We start from the raw sequence: 17,505 nt of genomic DNA, 5'->3' as shown, positions 1-17,505 counted from the left end.
TCTTTAAATACAACTTCTGGTCACTACCTTGCCTCCAAGTTCTAGGATTATAGATGTGCCTCCATCCATTTCATCCTTAGATACAAATTTTGAATGCCTACATCATGTTTTTAACATAGGACATATCGTGACATGCATGTCTTTTTTTAAAAGGCAGGATCTTGCTGTATACCCTAGAGTGGTCTCGAACTCAAAATTCCTCATTTTCCTGTGCTGGTATTATACATATACACAACTGCCCAGGATGTAGCATTCTTGTATTACAATGCCCAGAATTCCGTGCAGCTGACCAGGGCACTGTATTCTGGACTGCATGTCTCCATAATGGAGCACTGACTCGTTTTCTCATCTGAGGCCCCAGGTCTTTCTCCATGTCCTGCTGTGGAGTGGCTGCTGTAGTAGCAGGGCAAGTTCTTGATGGTGCTGTTTGCACACACGTTAATTAGATCTGAAGTGATGCTGTAGCTCTTTGTTGTCATGGTCGTCTTCCATGTGTAGTTGTATCAAACCCATGGGGTAAATAATAATACTAATTGAAAAACAAAACAACCATTTACAGTTGAGTGGTCTGTGGTATGGCTTCATTCTTTGGAGAATCTGACTTTGGTGGTTTGTTTATTTTGAGATGTGGTTATGCCATATTGCCCTGGCTGGCTGTGTAGTTAAGCTCAAGTATTCCTCCTGCCTCAGCCTCCCCAGTACCTGGGACTACAAGTGTGTGCCACCATTCCCAGTTTGAATATCGTTTGTGGTGCTAAGGATCAGAACAAGGGACATGTATGTACGAGACAAATCTTAGCTAGACATGGATGCTCCTTGTTTGCTTATGTCCATCTTGCTTTCTTGCCTTTTTTTTTTTTTTTTTTTAGCAGTGATGAAACATCAAGCCCAGAGCCTCACTCACGTTAGGCAAGTGTTCTACAACACTGCCATCTCCACCACCCAGCCTAGAGTCACAGAGCAGCGGGTCAGTACCTGCAGGACTGTGAGCCAGACCACCCTGCCATGTTGGTCTTGCAAAGAAAAAGAAACAAGGTAGAGAAGACACTATTTTTTTTTACCACTTTCGTGGTGCTGGTGTTGGGTCCAGAGCCTCGCGCATGCCACGCAAACACTGCCACTGAGCTGTACCCAGTCCTGTTTCTGAAGGAGGAGTTTGCTAAGGGCCCAGGCTGGCTTTGCATTTGTTTTGTGTCTCAGACAGGACTTGAACTTGTGATTCCCTTGCCCAAATACAGAATTAATGAAGATGCCCTTTAGTATGTGACAACAAAATATGATTCAGAGATTAAATTTTAAAAAAGCTATGGAGCTAAAACAAATGTAGGAACTTTAAATGCATGATTGCTAAGTGTATGTAGCCAGTCTGAAAAAGTGACATATTCTGTGATTCCAGCTATGCAGCATTCTATAGATAGAACTTAGCGGGGAATGTGGCTTTGTGGGACAGTACTTGCTTAGCATGGGTTCCGCCCAGTGTAGAAGGGGAAAGAGGAAGAGGGGAAGAGGAGGGAGGGAGGAAGAGAGGGAAGAAGAAAGAGGTATTACAACAATGCAAGATGCTGGTAATAGGGAAAGTTGGGGGAAATGAAACTGCCACAAAGCAACTAAACAACATCTCCTGCAAAGGACCCATGCCTTACCAGAGTCACCTGCACACGTATTTACTGCTGTTTTACTTACGGCAATGAGGAAACGAAACCAGCTTAGATATCCATCAGCAGATGAATGGATAATGAAAATATGCTGCATCTATAAAATGGAAAATCATCCAGCTATAACAAAAAATGAAATGAAATATGCAGGAAAATGGGTGGATCCAGAAAGAGTATCAAGCAAGGTGGCCCAAACACAGGCTAAAACCGCATTCTTCCTTTGATGTTGCTCCTAGCCTGAAATTGTGTGTGTGTGTGTGTGTGTGTGCGCAGAAAGTATAAGGATTGTAAAGTACAGACCACAAAAGGAGACCAGGAGTTAGTTGATGAGGAAGGAGAAAGGACAGGACACATGGGACATGACAGGGAAAGGGCGGGAAGATCAGCCAAGGGGTATGCGTAGGGATGGGGGAAAGGAGCGCCATAAAGACACAGTGTTAAAAAATGTCATCATAGTATTGAAAACACTGGATGCTGAGTGAAGACAGAAGGAAAAAGAAAAACCACCACAACAAAATGGACCACAGAATACAAAGTTTAATAATAGAAAAAACACACTAGTTAACCATATATCTATTCAGAGTCCATGTTTCTCAGAAACACCAAGGAATTTTTATTAGCTTTGAGACAATAAAATTGTACAAATACATATATATATAACCAACAAGACTAGGATAAATTACTCTTTCAAGTTGAACATTTTAAACATGTAGAATATGAACAGCTAGCTATATCTTCTATACAAAAATATATGATTTGATAATGTGCCTCTGGGCAGTGCCCACAAAATGATGCCAACTGTACCAGCATCTATTACACAGCCATAAATGCATAAAAATTATCAGCAGGCAATAACGTTATTCTTTCAAAAGAATATACAGTACTAATCATGCCCAGCCTAGCAAGCGGCAGGTTTAAAGTAGTCCTAACTTCAAAATGTCTATTAAAAAATTTTAGCAATAAAACTAAGAACAGTGAACTACTTGAAACTCTGCCATGGCAACTGTGTTTGCCCCGTGGCTCAAACATGAAGGTCAGAGCCTAGTCAGTGGCCTGCAGCAGCAAGAGTTTGCCAGGGGACCAGCTGGCACACTTCACCTTTGTGTCAGGTAGGAAGACACGGAAACAGGAGTTGGGAGAGTCAGATGAACAAGCATCAGGTATGAGTACAAGAACATTCTTAATGATGGGATGACAAGGGAGCCCTGGGGTGGTTAATGTGGAACGCACTGGGCTATGGAGTCTGACGGTCATTGTGAGTTCACAGTTTGATCAAGATTGGACAACAGTGTTAAAATCAGACTGGCATCCTCTGATAGAGGCTGGAGAGAAGTTTATTCCTAAGAAAGAGACCTCACTAAGATGTGCCTGGTCACTCATCTGTTTCAAATGGAGAAAACTGAAAGGGAGTTACCATTGTTCTGATGTTGCCAAAGTGGGAGAGCAGAGCTTCAGGCAAGCCAGCCCGGAAACTCAGCCCCAGGGGCCTACCTCCCCACTGTGAAAGGTGAGCAGAGGCCAGTCGGTCCCTTAAGGGTTCCAGAACCTCAATAGTGTAGACTAATACGCAGCGGGCAGGAGTGAAGCCTCGGGCACTCCCCAGAGTCATTCTCTACAAGCCTATGCACTCATCTAGTAATTTGTAGATCAAATACTTGATACTTTGGCAAATAGTTTATTCAATACTCTGAAAAGTCCCGCTCAAAAGTCTCTTCATGGTGCTGCAGCAGCACTGCCTGGAGATGCCGCACTGCATTTCCAGGAAAGGAAGGACACGGGAGCTGACGTCTGCTCTGTGAGGTACCCACGGCTCGGTGTTTCTTGTGGAATTCGGTAGAAATAGACTCTGTAGACATCTCCCAGGATCAAGGGGCTTGATTGTCCTCTGTGGAGCAATGCTTCAGGGCTTCCACGTCTCCTACCGGTGGCCTCCGTACTTAGCCACCCAGTCTGTCCTCCCATGCACCGAGGGGACTGGCTGTGTGCGGTTCACAATATTGAGATTTTTTGCTGTGGGATGGTATGTTCGTCCTGAAATCTGACCTCGTCCAGCTTTTGCGCTCCAAGTATATTCTGAAAGAAATCAGAATTTCATTTATTTAATGATCAAATTCAAAACAAAGCAATTCATCTTTGTTTTGTAAGGAAGTTTGGATTTATCTCTGAAAGCTGTGGAGCAAACTTGAAGGTTTATATTTAGTTCAGATTCGGTGTGTTTCCATCTTTTGAGGCAAGTTCTGGCTATGTGGCTCACACTGGTCTGGGACTCACTATGTAGCCCAGGCTGGCCTCAGTCAGGGTCAGTTCTTTACTCACCCTGTGCTGGTTACTGGTGCTCACCAGCATGCTGATAGAAGCAAGACCTCTAGTGGGGTGGTATGTGGACATTTACTAGAATTTTCCATGGGGTAAGAGCCAGCACTTCTGATTTGTCATTCAGATGCTGCGGCTCTTAGTTATATAGCTAACTGGGAATTAAATGACCAAGAGACATCTTTGGTGCCTTAGTCAGTGAGTGGCTCTCTGTGTGGTGACTAATCTCACATGTGGCCACATCCTGAGTAGCATTCAAGCATGCTATCAATACTAAAGACATACTTGGAACTGTGTGGGACTCTGGCTTCATGAAGCTGTACATATCAAGTTCTATAGTCTCTCTTTTCACAAGTGAAAATGTGCTTTCTAGAACTTAATTTCTCTTTAAAAAAATTTTTGAGGTACCACTATATAACTCAGGCTGGCCTGGAACTTGCTATGAAGACCAGGCTATCCTGCAACTACCAGAGATCTGCCTGCATCTACCTCCTGAGTCCTGGGATCATAGGTGTATGTCATCACATCTGGCTCTCTACCTTTCCTTTTCTTTTGTTTCTCGTCTTTTTTCTCCCCCCACCCCCACCCGTTCTCTTTTTTTAGTACTAGGAGCAGAAGCCTAGCACCTAGACAGGAGCTCTGACAATGAACCATAACGGGCCTCACAAGCTTCGTCTTTTTCTTGGAAAAACCTTGGGTGATAACACAAACCCTTAAAGAGTAATCTTTTAAAACAAAAGATTTGTTTTTGTTTTATGTGTATGAGGGTTTTGCTTGCTGCAAATATGTATATGTACCATGTATGTGCAATGCCCACAGAGGGCAGAAGAGGGCGTCAGAATGCCTGGAACCCAAGTTACAGGTGGCTGTGTGCTGCCTGTGTGGGTGATGGGAACTGAACTTGTGTCGTCTTCAAGAGCAACATGTGCTCTTAACCAAGGAGCCACCTCTCCAGCTGCACTTGGTATTTTTGAAAGGAGCGCAAACCTTTAATCACAAGGTTTATTTTATTCACATATTTGACTATGTAAAGATTTGTGTGAGAGCCTAGTCCAGTGTTAGTGGGTTATTATCAATGATTTGAGAGAGATCTAAAATCTATTTAACATTTGCTATCTGAAAAAGCTGAAATTGCTTAACTATCACCAATGATAAAGGGCCAAGTGATTATCAGGGAAACTAGTGTCTTCTACGGTCCCTGCTCACTTCATCCTGAGAGCCAGGCTTCACAGGGAGTCCACGCGAGGAGGGAGGGTACCAGGCTTTGCACTGGGCTCTATCTAGCTTTTCACACTGTGCAGCGACTGATGCTCTTGGACTAGATAAACTCAGCATCAATGCTGAGATGCACCTGGCCATTTCGTGCCATCCATAGTATACGGTGTTCGCTGGTCTGGCTTCCCAGCCTTTCTTATGCTTCACTGTGATGTTGAGAGTGAAGGAGGAATCCACAGGTGCTGACACTTATATGAGCAAAGCCCCAGGTAAGATTGGCATCCTGACTGCTATATTGAGAGCATTTGGGGCTGGGGGAGGGGAGAGCACATGTCTGGCAGGCCATTTCCTACTGCCCTTACTGGCTGTCTAACGAAGGGCAGGGGTATCTGTATGTCTAGAAGGGCCAGTGAAGACACTGTGTTTTCTAGGAATAGCCAGTTAGCTGTAACTGTTGGAATATGAAAATCTCAGGCAATGAGCTCACACAGGTGGCCTCGGCGCCAAATGGAGCCATGAGTGGACTACAAGAGCCTGTGGAGGGACCGTGGGAGAGGAGGCTCAGAGAGGCTGAGGAAGCATGTGTTAATTGTCTAAGACCCTGGAGGCTCAGGAAACTGAATCATGCGCACTTTGCAGAGGCCATGTGAGCAATACACAGTTGCTGGTGCAAGAAACTAGTCCTATAGCTGCCTGCAAGCTGTGCAGGAGACCCAGTGGTACGGCTTCTGTGGCTTATCCCCCATGACTGGGATGGGTCTTTCAACAGTCCAGATGCCAGGCTTACCCCAGTTAACTCACCGAGCTCGACTTGGATATAGTCATTTCCTGGATCCACAACTGCCCTCTCTATCTAGGGTGAATGAAACAGACTCCGCAGGAAAGTCACCCAGCAGTGGCCTTGTGGTTTCTCTGGGGGGGGGGGGGTGTTACATAAGCCACGCCCCCTGGTCTTGTTACTTTTGAGGCAGGGGATGAGGAAGTATTAGGGGCTTTGAAATGAGAGGTTAAATGGGAGCGTGCAAAGGTGGTAGGGCAGAGAGAGGCCTGTGAGAGGACAAGGAAGAGTCTCCTAGTATAGTTATAGTAAACGGTAGTGACCTGGTTGTCTTTCTCGTGTAACACTGGAAGGCAGTGTTTTCCTAATGGGGTCATGCACCACTTGAGGGTGAGCAATGTTTACTTCTTTTTTTTGCATCTCCTCCTATCACCACATGGAGGGAAATCTGATAAGCAGAGTAAATGAAGAGACGAAGAGTTATGAGAGCAGTTTACTTAAAAAAATGAAAGCAGGACTGCACATGCTAATCTCACAGAGTTGAGACAAAGACCTTTAGTAGATTTTTATATATAAGCAGGCCTACTCTCAGTTTCTGAAAGTGACGACCCAGATAGCAAAATACTTCTAAACAGCATGTTTTGTTTCTTATATTAAAAGTGGATGTTTGGTCATGTTTGAGGCTCCCTAAAAACCAGTTGTATACAATTATGTGTACTTGCTCACATGGGTGTATACTTTTTCAGAAGAAAGACATTGGAACAACCATTTCTTTTTAAATGTACCTTTTAAGCAGCCTACTGTGGTAACAGGTAAAAGTGACATGTTGCCCCTGCATTGTCCCTTTTCAGCTGCCACAGTTGTTTGTCCTATAAAAGGCAGGCAAATCTAACCAGGCATCTCATTGTAAGATCCTGGTTGGACAGAGGGAGAACATTTTGGACTTACAAATAACAAGGAATCCTAAAGCAAACTTTTGGTCATTTGACTTTGTTTGCTTTAGATGCTTCAATAAAGATATATTAAATTAAAATAACTTAGAGAAAGTTCATCATCAACTCTGGGAAGCTCTCTGTGTGTATCTGTCTTACCGCATAGCCCGCCCAGGCCTAGGCTTTCTGATCCTCCTGCCTCAGCTTCCAACAGACTGGAATTGTAAATAAATACCACTATGCCTGGCTTGCCGCCCATAATTTTGGGAGCACACCTCTGCATGTGGTTTTCATGCCCTGTGCTGTTAGAGCCTGAGCCGACCCCAGCTCACCGTTACATCAGAGGTGGGGAGAACAGCTGTCCTGCCATCTGACATTGTTTCTTTCTTAACAAAAGCCAAGCGGGAGAAACTACCATGCGTCCCAGCCACCGAGATGGCGCTGCAGGGTAACTCAGAAGTAAACCACATTTGTTAAGATTTCACTTTATGCTGAGGAATGCATCCCACACATCTCACTGTAGAGTAAGGCAGGCTCTTTGAGGAGCAGTGTGGTGTGTGTCTTCCCTGGCTCTCTGGTTGTGTGGCCTCGGGTAACATTGCCAGATGTTGGCTTCCTCATCCAGGAACGAGAGTTGCCATCACTGGGGCAACTGTGAGCACGGGGCAGAAGCCAGCCACACTGTTCACTCTAGAAAGTTCTTGAAAGCACTAGATGGACAAACTATATTTTTGTTACAGCCTGTCTCATGTCGCTCTCATGTCACTCAGGCAGCTCCTGCTGTGTCCTGTTGTGACCTGCTGCTGCTCATGTAGTCACTCCCCAGGGTAGTGTGGACACTTCCGGCTTTTTTGCCTCACCAGTGGTCCCTCTCTGCACTTCTGTGCCTCTCTCTTTCATGGTCCACCTCTCTCCTCACAGGGCTGTGCCTTCCTTTCTCAATGTTGATATTCCTTGGGGTCTGCTCTGGGGCCAAGCACCAGGCAGAAACCACTGTGGGAGGGGAGTCACTTGAGACTGTTAACAATGTGAGACTAACTTATGAGTCTTCATGACAGGAAACAGACCTTATCGTCTTAAAGGGAAAGCCTCTTCTCGTAAGGAATCTCAGACCTTATCAGGAGACTTCTCTTACCCGAAGCCGTCGCACCAAGAGGTGCCAAGTGGATCCTCTGGCCGGCTGATCCCACTTCTTTCTTGAGAAAGGAAGGCACGTATTTCATCTGCTCGTAAGTGTAGCTCCCAAGGTTTCCTGCTGATGCATTGGGAGTTTCGGTCAGAAGGAGGCCTTTAAGGTGCTGTCGAGTGACTTTGAATACTACCCTCTTACTTTGAAATGCTATTCTATGAGCCACTGTGTTCTAGGCATGATGCGTCCCTGGTCACAGACACTCTCACTCGGTCCCTGGACAGCTCAGAAGCACTGTTTTCATACCTCAGTGGTTCTGGGAGAGGGAATGCCTCGCCTGAGTTCCCACAGTTAGTAATGAACCAAGCCAAGATCTGAACTCTGAACATACTAGGCTTTTTGATGACACCAGTTCTTAGTGTCTGTGTGTGTGTGTGTGTGTGTGCGTGCGCGCGCGCGCACGCATTCTGTCCTAGGAGACCTCTGTGCTTTTTCATAGTCATCTAGCTGCCATAAGCAAACATTTATATGTAGGAAAGCTCTTTTATAGAATCTGGCAGTCAATAAATGCTCATCACTGTCAGTCTCATCATCATCAGTCTTAGCAAAGATCAGTCTGAAGGCAGCACAGGATGGGTTGGTGGGGGTCTAAAGGCAGAACCCAGTCATGAGGTCACTGCTGTTTTGGAAATGAGAGATTCAGGTTGGAAGCAAGCAGTCATACGTGTCTGGAGAACATGGGGTGGAGCCTCTGTTTGTTGCCTAGGAGACTGGATGGCAAGCTTTGGACCGCATAGGAGAAGAATCAGCTTTGGGGAAGGAGGGGTAGGAGATATTCAGGTCAGGATGAGGAAGTTGGTTGGCTTGGATATGAGTGATGTTCAGAGTTTCTGGTCCTGCAGCCCTGGCTTGGAGGAGACAGTGCAGAAGGACCAAGGTTGGGCCCCACAAGGAATATCAGCACCAAGAAAGGAAGGCACAGAGCTCTGTGAGGAGGAAGAGAGTGAAAGAGGTGGGCATAGAAGTGTACCAAAGGAATGGCTAGGGAGACAGAGACTGATGTGCTTATCTCTGCCCTGGGGATGTGGCTACGTGAACAGCAGCAAGACAGCAGGAGCTGCATCAGTGACATGAGACAGGCTGTGACAAACCACAGGGAACAGGGATGGGGAAGGGATAAGAAAGGGTGGGGAGGGGGCTCACCCCAAGCGGTAAGCCAGCCTCCCTTTTCATGGGTTAGTTAGAGTGCACAGGCTCTCTGCACATCCTGAGAGATTCAAAGAGCTAGTCAGTGGACAGTTAGGGACGAAGCGTGCTTTCCACAGGTTCCTTCTCCCTCCTGTGACTGAGCACAAATGCTTGCTCCCAAAGCAACAAAGGCCAAAGCAGTTTTCCTCATCAGACCCTGGAGGATCCAGACAAGGAGGCATCTTGGGACTGTTACATCTGTGCAACTTTTTACAGTAATGTATATCTGCAAGTACAGTGGTCTACGCTGACTAGCCCTCTCACGCCCAGTACTCACTTTGAATCACTAGTCCATATTAGTACTTCAAAAGGCTGGCCTGAAACTATTTAGCTGAGGATGACCTTGAACTTCTGGTTCTTATGCTTCTACTGCCCTGAGTGCTGGGATGACAGGTGTGTGCCACCATGCCTTACACAGTACAGGGACTTGAACCTGCAGCTCCATGTACACTAGACAAGCTGAGCTACAGGCCCAGCCTCAAAAGTCTTGGAAAAAAGTACAAAGCCGTGGTCACATCCAGTAGGCACTTCAGAGTGTGTCCCTTGTTCACTTTCTCTTCTCCATGGCAAATGCAATAACTGCTGTTTGACAGAAGCACTAGGTGTAGCTATGAAATGAGAGCTAGGTAAATAGTATTTCTTCCATCCCATTGATGGAGAAACTGGCTTATAAGTAGCTGAAAATAAAAACAGCTGCAAAATGGGACCATGGCAGATACTAGGAGCCATTGACTAGGCAGCTACGTATACAAGGCTGTCTTGTTGCCAAAAGACTTTATACTAAGAATAAAAGAAACTGGCATTTAAGCCAAAATTTTTTGGCTTATCGCTTGAAGTGCTTGTTTGCCGCAGAGTTTGCTGGACGTTGGTCGCTGGCTTCAGCTGCGGCAACCACTAACGTCAGTCCCCCAGGGAATTTACCATTGCCATTAACATTGTCTTTCTTTTCAACGATTATGAGTGTGTAAGAAATAAGCATCAGATTTTTTTTTTCAAAATCTTAAAAATAATGATCACAAGGCAAGAAACTATTCTTTACTTTCACTAGAGTTATCTTTGTGATTTCTAGAAGATGCCGTAGCTAATTTATGGCATTATTAGGAAGATAGACATAAGAGTTTTGAAAGGAGGGAAGAAAGGCGCTCTGGGCAGCATGGAAGGCTGCTCTTCCTGCCAGCCCTGACCTGACTTGGAGGCAGGGCACCCTGGCCTTCTGTGAGAGGATGGGGCTGAGGCTGAGAAAAGAACCCATGAGCCACGCAGTTAACTTCTTCACAGTGCCCAGACGTTACCTTGTGGGTCCTCCAGCTGCTCAGGAGACTTTTCGGAGCATGACAGCTTTTCGATTGGTTTAATTATGCTTTCTTCTAAAAGAAGGTTGGTGAGAGAAAGAGCCGCAAGGAGAGTGTTAAAGGAGAGCAGAGGGAAAACGAGTTAGATGGTTAGTGGAAAGATCCAGAAAGAGCTCTACAATGAGAAATGCCTCCATGTCCTGTCGCAGCATCCCTGTCATGCTGACTGTAGACTACATCATTAAAGCTATGGCACCGTCAGTTGAACCAGTCTGTATAACTCGAAGCCTCTGGGAATATTTTCAAATAGCTGAGATAAAATAAGTGGATTATAGAGGTGCAGCCTGGTGTTCCGGCCTTGCTAAAAAGGCAAGTTGAGTTCTCAGAGGGTCTGAAGAACTTGTAAGAAGTCTATAAACTAAAGTTACCCCCAAACTCAAAATGCAAAACACATCTGTGTCGAGGACTCTATGATGCAGGATGACTGACTAGAACTCCCAGATTCTGTAGGGTTAGAATAGTACAATCCAGAGCCAGTGATCTTTGTCTCTTTTTAGTCTATTTAAAAGTCATTTATTGCCCACCTCCAGTGTCTGACCTAACATCCTTTGAATTTAACAAAACCCATAAAATGTAAAATGTGTTATCAGATCGTGTGTCATGGATAGCATGCAAGACCTATTGCAGCGGTGTCCTCCACCATCCGACACACACACACACACACACACACACACACACACACACACACACACACACACACCACAGTGGTCTCACCAATGTATTTGGAAAATGCCTTGAATTGTGAATTTCTTCTGTAGTTGATAAAATCTCATGTGCCCACTTTTAGCTTGGAGTGTGTTACCCAGTGCAACCTGAATCCCCAGCATGGTTACTCATATGTGGTTCAAGATTAAACTACCTCTTGTGGCATTTGAAGTGAGAGATGGGTTTTATGTGAACAAGTCCAGCGTGTTGATGTGACATCAGAGAGCTCACTGGATTACTCATGTGCTATAATCACCATCAGACTTGTCAACCCAATACTACTGATATTTTTTCTGAGGCAGGGTTTCTCTGTGTAGCCCAGGCTGTCCTAGACTCTCTTTGTAGATCAGGCTGGCCTCAAACTCACAGAGATGCCTGCCTCTGCCTCCCGAGTGTTGGAATTACCCGGCCTTACTACTACATTTTAAAGAACTCAATACTTAACACACTTTTAAGTTGATATCTAAAATTTTTCATCATCATCATAACATTATAAAACAAATTTTATATCTCTTTAAAATGGAATCTAAAGGTCACAATGAGTAAAAGTCTGTCAGCACTGATGGAAGAGCACATAAGCTAGCGCCTTCTCACAGGTGAAAATTTCACATTCATCCCTGGCCCCTACGTCATATTTTTGCTTCCAGGTTTTATCCAACTAGAACGTTAGGCTTAAAAGTATAAACCCAACACTTAAAAATTATGTATGTTAGGGAAAAATGTAATTTATGTAATCATAACAAGTATGTTTTCCAATATTATTATATTATAATGAATCATTGAATATTGCTAATAAAAAGGTAAATATTCTACATTTTGATTACTAGGCATGGAAGGTAAGTATTGCACAGTCTAATGGGGTGAGCCCTTTCCTGTTGCCTCTGTGTCAGTAAGTGTTACAAGAGCAAGCGAGGCTCATCCACAGCATTCCTCCCTTGTCTTCAATTTCATTTTTGCAGGCAGAAGCCTGGGGAAACCCTGGTGTGACTACTTTGCTGAGAATCTTTTTGTTACTATTCTCTGCACTACAGCTTTGTGGGCTATACTTCTGTAGTGATCTGTGACAACCCTTTATATTCACTATCAGCAGCTCAGTGAGGCCTCTTGACGTTGGGGGTGAGGTAATACAGTCTCTGTGTGTAGCTGAGGCTGGCCTCAAACACCAGCTCTTCCCAGCAGCCACCTGGCTTTCACAAGGATTAGCTCCCCAGGCACGAGGCTTACCTCCTTTCTCAACCAGTCCCTTTGACTGGCACCTTGGACAAGTTTGTGTTTAGGGTCAGTTTGGTGAGTGCGAAGTCTTTCCTGTTTGGGAATTGGGAGAACTGAAGGGAGGCTCCCTAAGAAGGCGGAGCCACTCAGGAAGGACCCCGGGTGGGAGATGAGGGTCTGACATACTGAAAATATCTGTGCTCAAGAATTATTCAGATAATTTTGTGTACCCCTTTTCTCCTAGGGTCACATGGATCTCCACCGGATGCTGATGCCTGTAGATATTTGCAACCAACATCAGCCATTGATGTGTGACAGGAATCTGTTACCTGCATTATTCCTCTTGAAAGTAAGGTCCGGCCCCATGGATCCCAAGGACTTAGGAAACAGTTGATTATTCCAAGCATGTGAGTTTAGGTCCTTGCCACTGGCTACCAAAGACACGTTCTTGGGATTCACACCTGAGAAGGACAAAGCAGTAAAGTGTGGACATGAGCCTGAGGGAAATGTATGTTTAAACACAGTCTAGACATCCTGTGCACAGGAGGCTAGGGAGAAGTGTAGGTTAACAAGCGTAGCCAGTGCTTACAACCTTTAGTGAACTCTGACATGACTCTGAGCCCTCAGCACAACCCTGGAAGACTGACAGCACACACTTCACCTCCTGTAATGTAAATAGCAACAAACACTTAATCTTCCCGCAAAACACCCCATAAAAATCAAGCACACATGCTTTCCTGCAAAACCATGGTGGCTCCACGTCTCTCACAGGCCACTGGTGAATAGTTGGCATAGCAGGGAAGAAAGATCTGATATGAAAACACAGCAGATGCCTACAGCCTGTCACTATCTGGGGCTGAAAGGGTGCTTTAGATGAACCTGTGTATATCTTCCCCTAGGCTTACCTACCAGCAAGACCCACACTTCACCACCACGTCTACACCACACGCACATCTCTGCTGACACTACTGTGCACACTCACAATGACACCTTGACCAGCCTCTTCATCTACTTGCACCTCTAGCCCATTCTTCCCAGCAGCCAGAGGAAGCTTGTAAATAAATACATGCAGCACATCATTTAGAAAACATTGTTTTAATTTACATTTTATAAAAACTTGGAATGAGGGTGCCCACTGGCTTTAATAAAATTGAGCATGTACTAAATACATGCACAGCTTTGATCAGGCTTGGGGGAAGCGGACTGGTCATCGTCACGGCAACAGACACAGCTGCTTTCTCCTTCCCTGGTACCCTCTTTTCAGAGATACCAGGGCACTTTACTCTGCCTAAGCAACACTCCGATTAACATCAGACATTTTTTTGTTGTCTTAAACTAGGGTATCGGATAGCCTTGGGGGGGGAGCCAGGGCGGGGTGCTGGAATTCTCAGTCCTCCTGCTCCTCCCTTCTGAGTACTGGGGATTAAGTGGTAAATTTCCCTACTTACCTGGAAGGTATCTTGATTGTTTCAAATAGTACTGCTTAGCTGTTGAAGCAGTTGACAGGTTTGTGTCAGATTTTAAGGAAACAGCCGCATGTAAATTCCTATTTTCCCCCTTCGTGAGGTTGGAGCCTGGGGGTCCTGACTCTGGAAACCTTGAAAGTCAACACAAAGCACCAATCACAGTAAGAAGACCAATAGCCCCGCCCCATCTCCTCCAGTGATGATTCCTTGATGCAGATTCCTTGATGCAGAGCCATGAGTCCCTTTGTTGTTGGGATTGCTAACTGATAACTTCCACCATATCTCCGCCTCCTGGGAGTCGGTCCTGACAGCACACAGCACGTGGCATAACCTCTGTAGAGGTTTATGGGTGTGTAATCTAATTCTCCTCTTCTGGAATTGCTGCAGTCATGGATTCATGGTGTTGGAAGACCAGACGGCAGCCAGAGCCATCGCTGTCTGCCACGGAAGTCATTTCTATCTAGGAAGGGCGGCACCCTGGCTGCCCACTCTGGGGTAGCTCTAGGCAGCGGTGTTTTATTGGGGGAAGGGTCACATCTCTGGCTTCTCTCCCTTCCCTTCATTCCACTGTAGTTTTACTACTCTACCCACCTCTTTCCCATGGAACTGAACACAGGCTCCTGCACACAGAAGCCAAGTGTTGAACACTGAGCTACACCTCCAGCCCCTTTTCATTTGGAGATGTCCCTAAGTTGCCAGGTTGGCCTTGAACTTGCGGTTGTTATCCTCTAAAGTAGGGGGAATTAGTGTGTGCCATATAGAGGCATTCTCTCCTCTCCCCCCCCCCCCGTGTGTGTGTGTGTGTGTGTGTGTGTGCGTGCGTCTGTCTGTCTGTCTGTCTGTCTGTCTGTCTGTCTGTCTGTGTATGTGTATGTGTGTATGAATATGTGGCTTTTTGAACTCACTATGTGGGTAAGTGGCCTTGAAGTCCCAACCTAGATCCCCTTGTCCCACTTCCCAAGTGCTGGAATTACAGGTATGTGTCATCATGCCTGGATTTATTTATTTAATGTATTTATTTATTGGGCCCATTTTGGGGGGGGGCTGGGCTTTTGTTGTTTTGTTTCTTTTTTGAGACCAGGTATCAACTGTATTATCCAGGATGGCTTTGAACTGTTGTATCTTTCTTCCTCAGACTCCAGGTGTCAGCAAAATATCCTATGGGTTTTCTCCTTAGGAGAAGGACGCATGAGGAGCTGCCCATGCTGAGCTTCTCAGTTCCTCCTTTGTTTAGCATCTCAGCATTATATCTGAGGACCACATAAGAACTAGGGTAGCCAAGCAGTATGGCTCCTGCCTCATGAGATTGAATGAGGTCCTTCCCAAGCTCAAGTGCTATAGGGAAGAGAACACAGCTTTGTGTGTGATGCTTTGCATTCTGCACCCAGAAATGTGAGCTCCAGGTGGGAACAGTGATAGTCACAATTCACAAGAGAGAGCTGGGTATGGCTGGTGTGTGCCTGTGGTCTCAGGAGACACAGTAGGAGGCCCACAGTGTAAGACTGCCTGGGCACCATAGCTAGACTCTACCTAAAATACAAACAAACACTAACCAACCAACCAACCAACCAAAAACCCAAACCATATGAACAATATGAAGGCCAAGTAAGTACTTTGCCCTACACACACACACACACACACACACACACACACACAGAGCCACACACCCCTAATTTATTACTGTGAGAAGTCAATATTTTTAACTTTCTGGAGCTATTCATAAAGATTTCTGAGTTTTGGGGCTGGAGAGATGGCTCAGAGGTTAGGGGCACTAACTGCTCCTCCAGAGGTGCTGAGTTCAATTCCCAGGCAACATGGTGGCTCACAACCATCTATAATGTGATCTGATGCCTCTTCTGGCCTACAGGTGTACATGCAGGCAGAACACTATATATATAATAAATTAATAGATTTCTGAGTTCTGTAGAAGAAAGTATTAATTGTTGTCATTGGATTTAATAGGAGAGATAAAGTCAGTGTGCAGTAAAATACATTTCCCCAGTGAATGTGCAATCTTACCTAAATGGAGACTCCTTCTTCTTCTTTTCCTTGAAGGCACCCATGCTTGGCTTCTTGGAATGGGAGGCTCCAAAGTCGCTGTCCTCAAGGTCCTCACAGCTGTCCCCAGACTTGAAGACTGTCTGACCCCATCGTCTCCGGGCTCCTTTAAGGCCCAGTGTGTTGACTGGCTTCTGTGGTGAAAAACAAAATCTGCCACTAAAGTCTTTTTTTCCTTTTTTCTTTTTTCTTTTTTTATTTAAGTAACTTATTCAGGTTACATCTCAATTGTTATCCCCTCACTTGTATCTTCCTGTTCCCCTCTCCCTCCCCTTCCTCTTTCACCCTATTCCCCTCCCCTAGGTCTGTGACAGAAGGGGACCTCTTACCCTACCATATGATCACAGCCTATCAGGTCTCATCCTGGTAGCCTGCTTACTCTTCCTCTGAGTGTCACCAGGCCTCCCCACCAAGGGGAAGCACCACTAAAGTCTTAAATCATCTAAGATTTGCATGAGCAATTATATCAGACAGTAAGTTCTCAAGGATCCTTCCCTTTACCAGTAGGTGTTACTCAATGTCAGGGCATGTTCTGAGAAGCGCAGCCACAGGCTACTGTCATCATGTGGACATCACAGAATGTATTTACAGGAACCTAGATGCTCTAGCCTACCAGTGCAGCTTTTTGTTGTTGTTGTTGTTGTTGTTCATAAGCAAAAAACGAGTTCCACATGCTATTTATTGAATATTGTCAGTAACTGTAGGGAGACGTTTAATGCTTGTGTATATAAACATGTTAATGTAGACGGTACTGTAAGGAGGCTAGGGATATATATATATAGCTTAGTGGTAGAGCCTATGGGTAATGTGCACAAGGGCCTAGAACCAACCCGGCACCCTGATGCTTCTTTGCCCAACCCTACAAACTGAGAAAAAGGCAGCAGGAACTTGAAGCAGCTAGCTGCACCCACAGTCAAGAGCAGAAAGTGACGAGATACATGTGCACCTCCAGGCTGCTCAGCTTGCCATCCTGTTGTTTGTTTGTTTGTGGTTTTTTTCTTTCTTTCTTTCATTCTTTTTTCCTTCTCTGTTTTTTAATATAGCACAGGACTCAGAAACAAGGAATGGCTCACTTAGTTTTAGCCCGGCTCACAGCCTGGCTCTTCCCACATCAGGGAATATATGATAATTGCCAAAGATCTACCTGGGCCTGCTGGATCTAGGCAATCCCTCACTGAGACTCTCGTCCCAAGCAAGCCTAGACTGTGCGTGTTGTACTGACAATTAAAACTGACCATTACCGGGTGGTTGAGGTCCAAGGTTCTGGGGTGGCCTTTCATAGATGAAAGAATCTAGAAAACCGAGACTTAGATGTGAGCCTTCCTGACCTGCTGAAGGACATGAGGTGGGCAAGTCCCTGTGTCGTTCATGCTGTCCTCTCTAAAATGCAGATGGTACCTTCTGGCCAATGCATAAAAGCCTTCTTCCCACACACGCACTGC

General features: G+C 45.4%; 1 protein-coding gene across 4 annotated transcripts in view; it reads right to left on the bottom strand.

Annotated features, from left to right (window-relative positions):
- Window positions 1-2,244: 2,244 nt before the first annotated feature.
- The window catches only part of MAK (male germ cell associated kinase), a 45,595-nt gene continuing 30,334 nt past the window's right edge, over window positions 2,245-17,505 (bottom strand). For 2 of the 4 annotated variants that reach the window (XM_084794866.1, XM_084794868.1), the window contains exons 10-14: window positions 16,025-16,197; window positions 13,988-14,136; window positions 12,869-13,000; window positions 8,029-8,148; window positions 2,245-3,728 (exon numbers count right to left, since the gene is read on the bottom strand). In XM_084794866.1, coding sequence (XP_084650992.1) covers window positions 3,574-3,728; window positions 8,029-8,148; window positions 12,869-13,000; window positions 13,988-14,136; window positions 16,025-16,197 — 729 coding nt within the window. In that variant the 3' untranslated portion in view covers window positions 2,245-3,573. The remainder of the gene's footprint in view (window positions 3,729-8,028; window positions 8,149-12,868; window positions 13,001-13,987; window positions 14,137-16,024; window positions 16,198-17,505) is intronic. The other 2 variants (XM_084794867.1, XM_084794869.1) reach the window with 2 other exon arrangements.

Source organism: Acomys minous (assembly GCF_964271855.1).
Source record: "Acomys minous genome assembly, chromosome: 9".
In the NCBI taxonomy this organism is placed as follows: Eukaryota; Metazoa; Chordata; class Mammalia; order Rodentia; family Muridae; genus Acomys; species Acomys minous.
The sequence above is the reverse complement of the archived record's forward strand: the minus strand, read 5'-3'. Positions and strand labels throughout refer to the sequence as shown.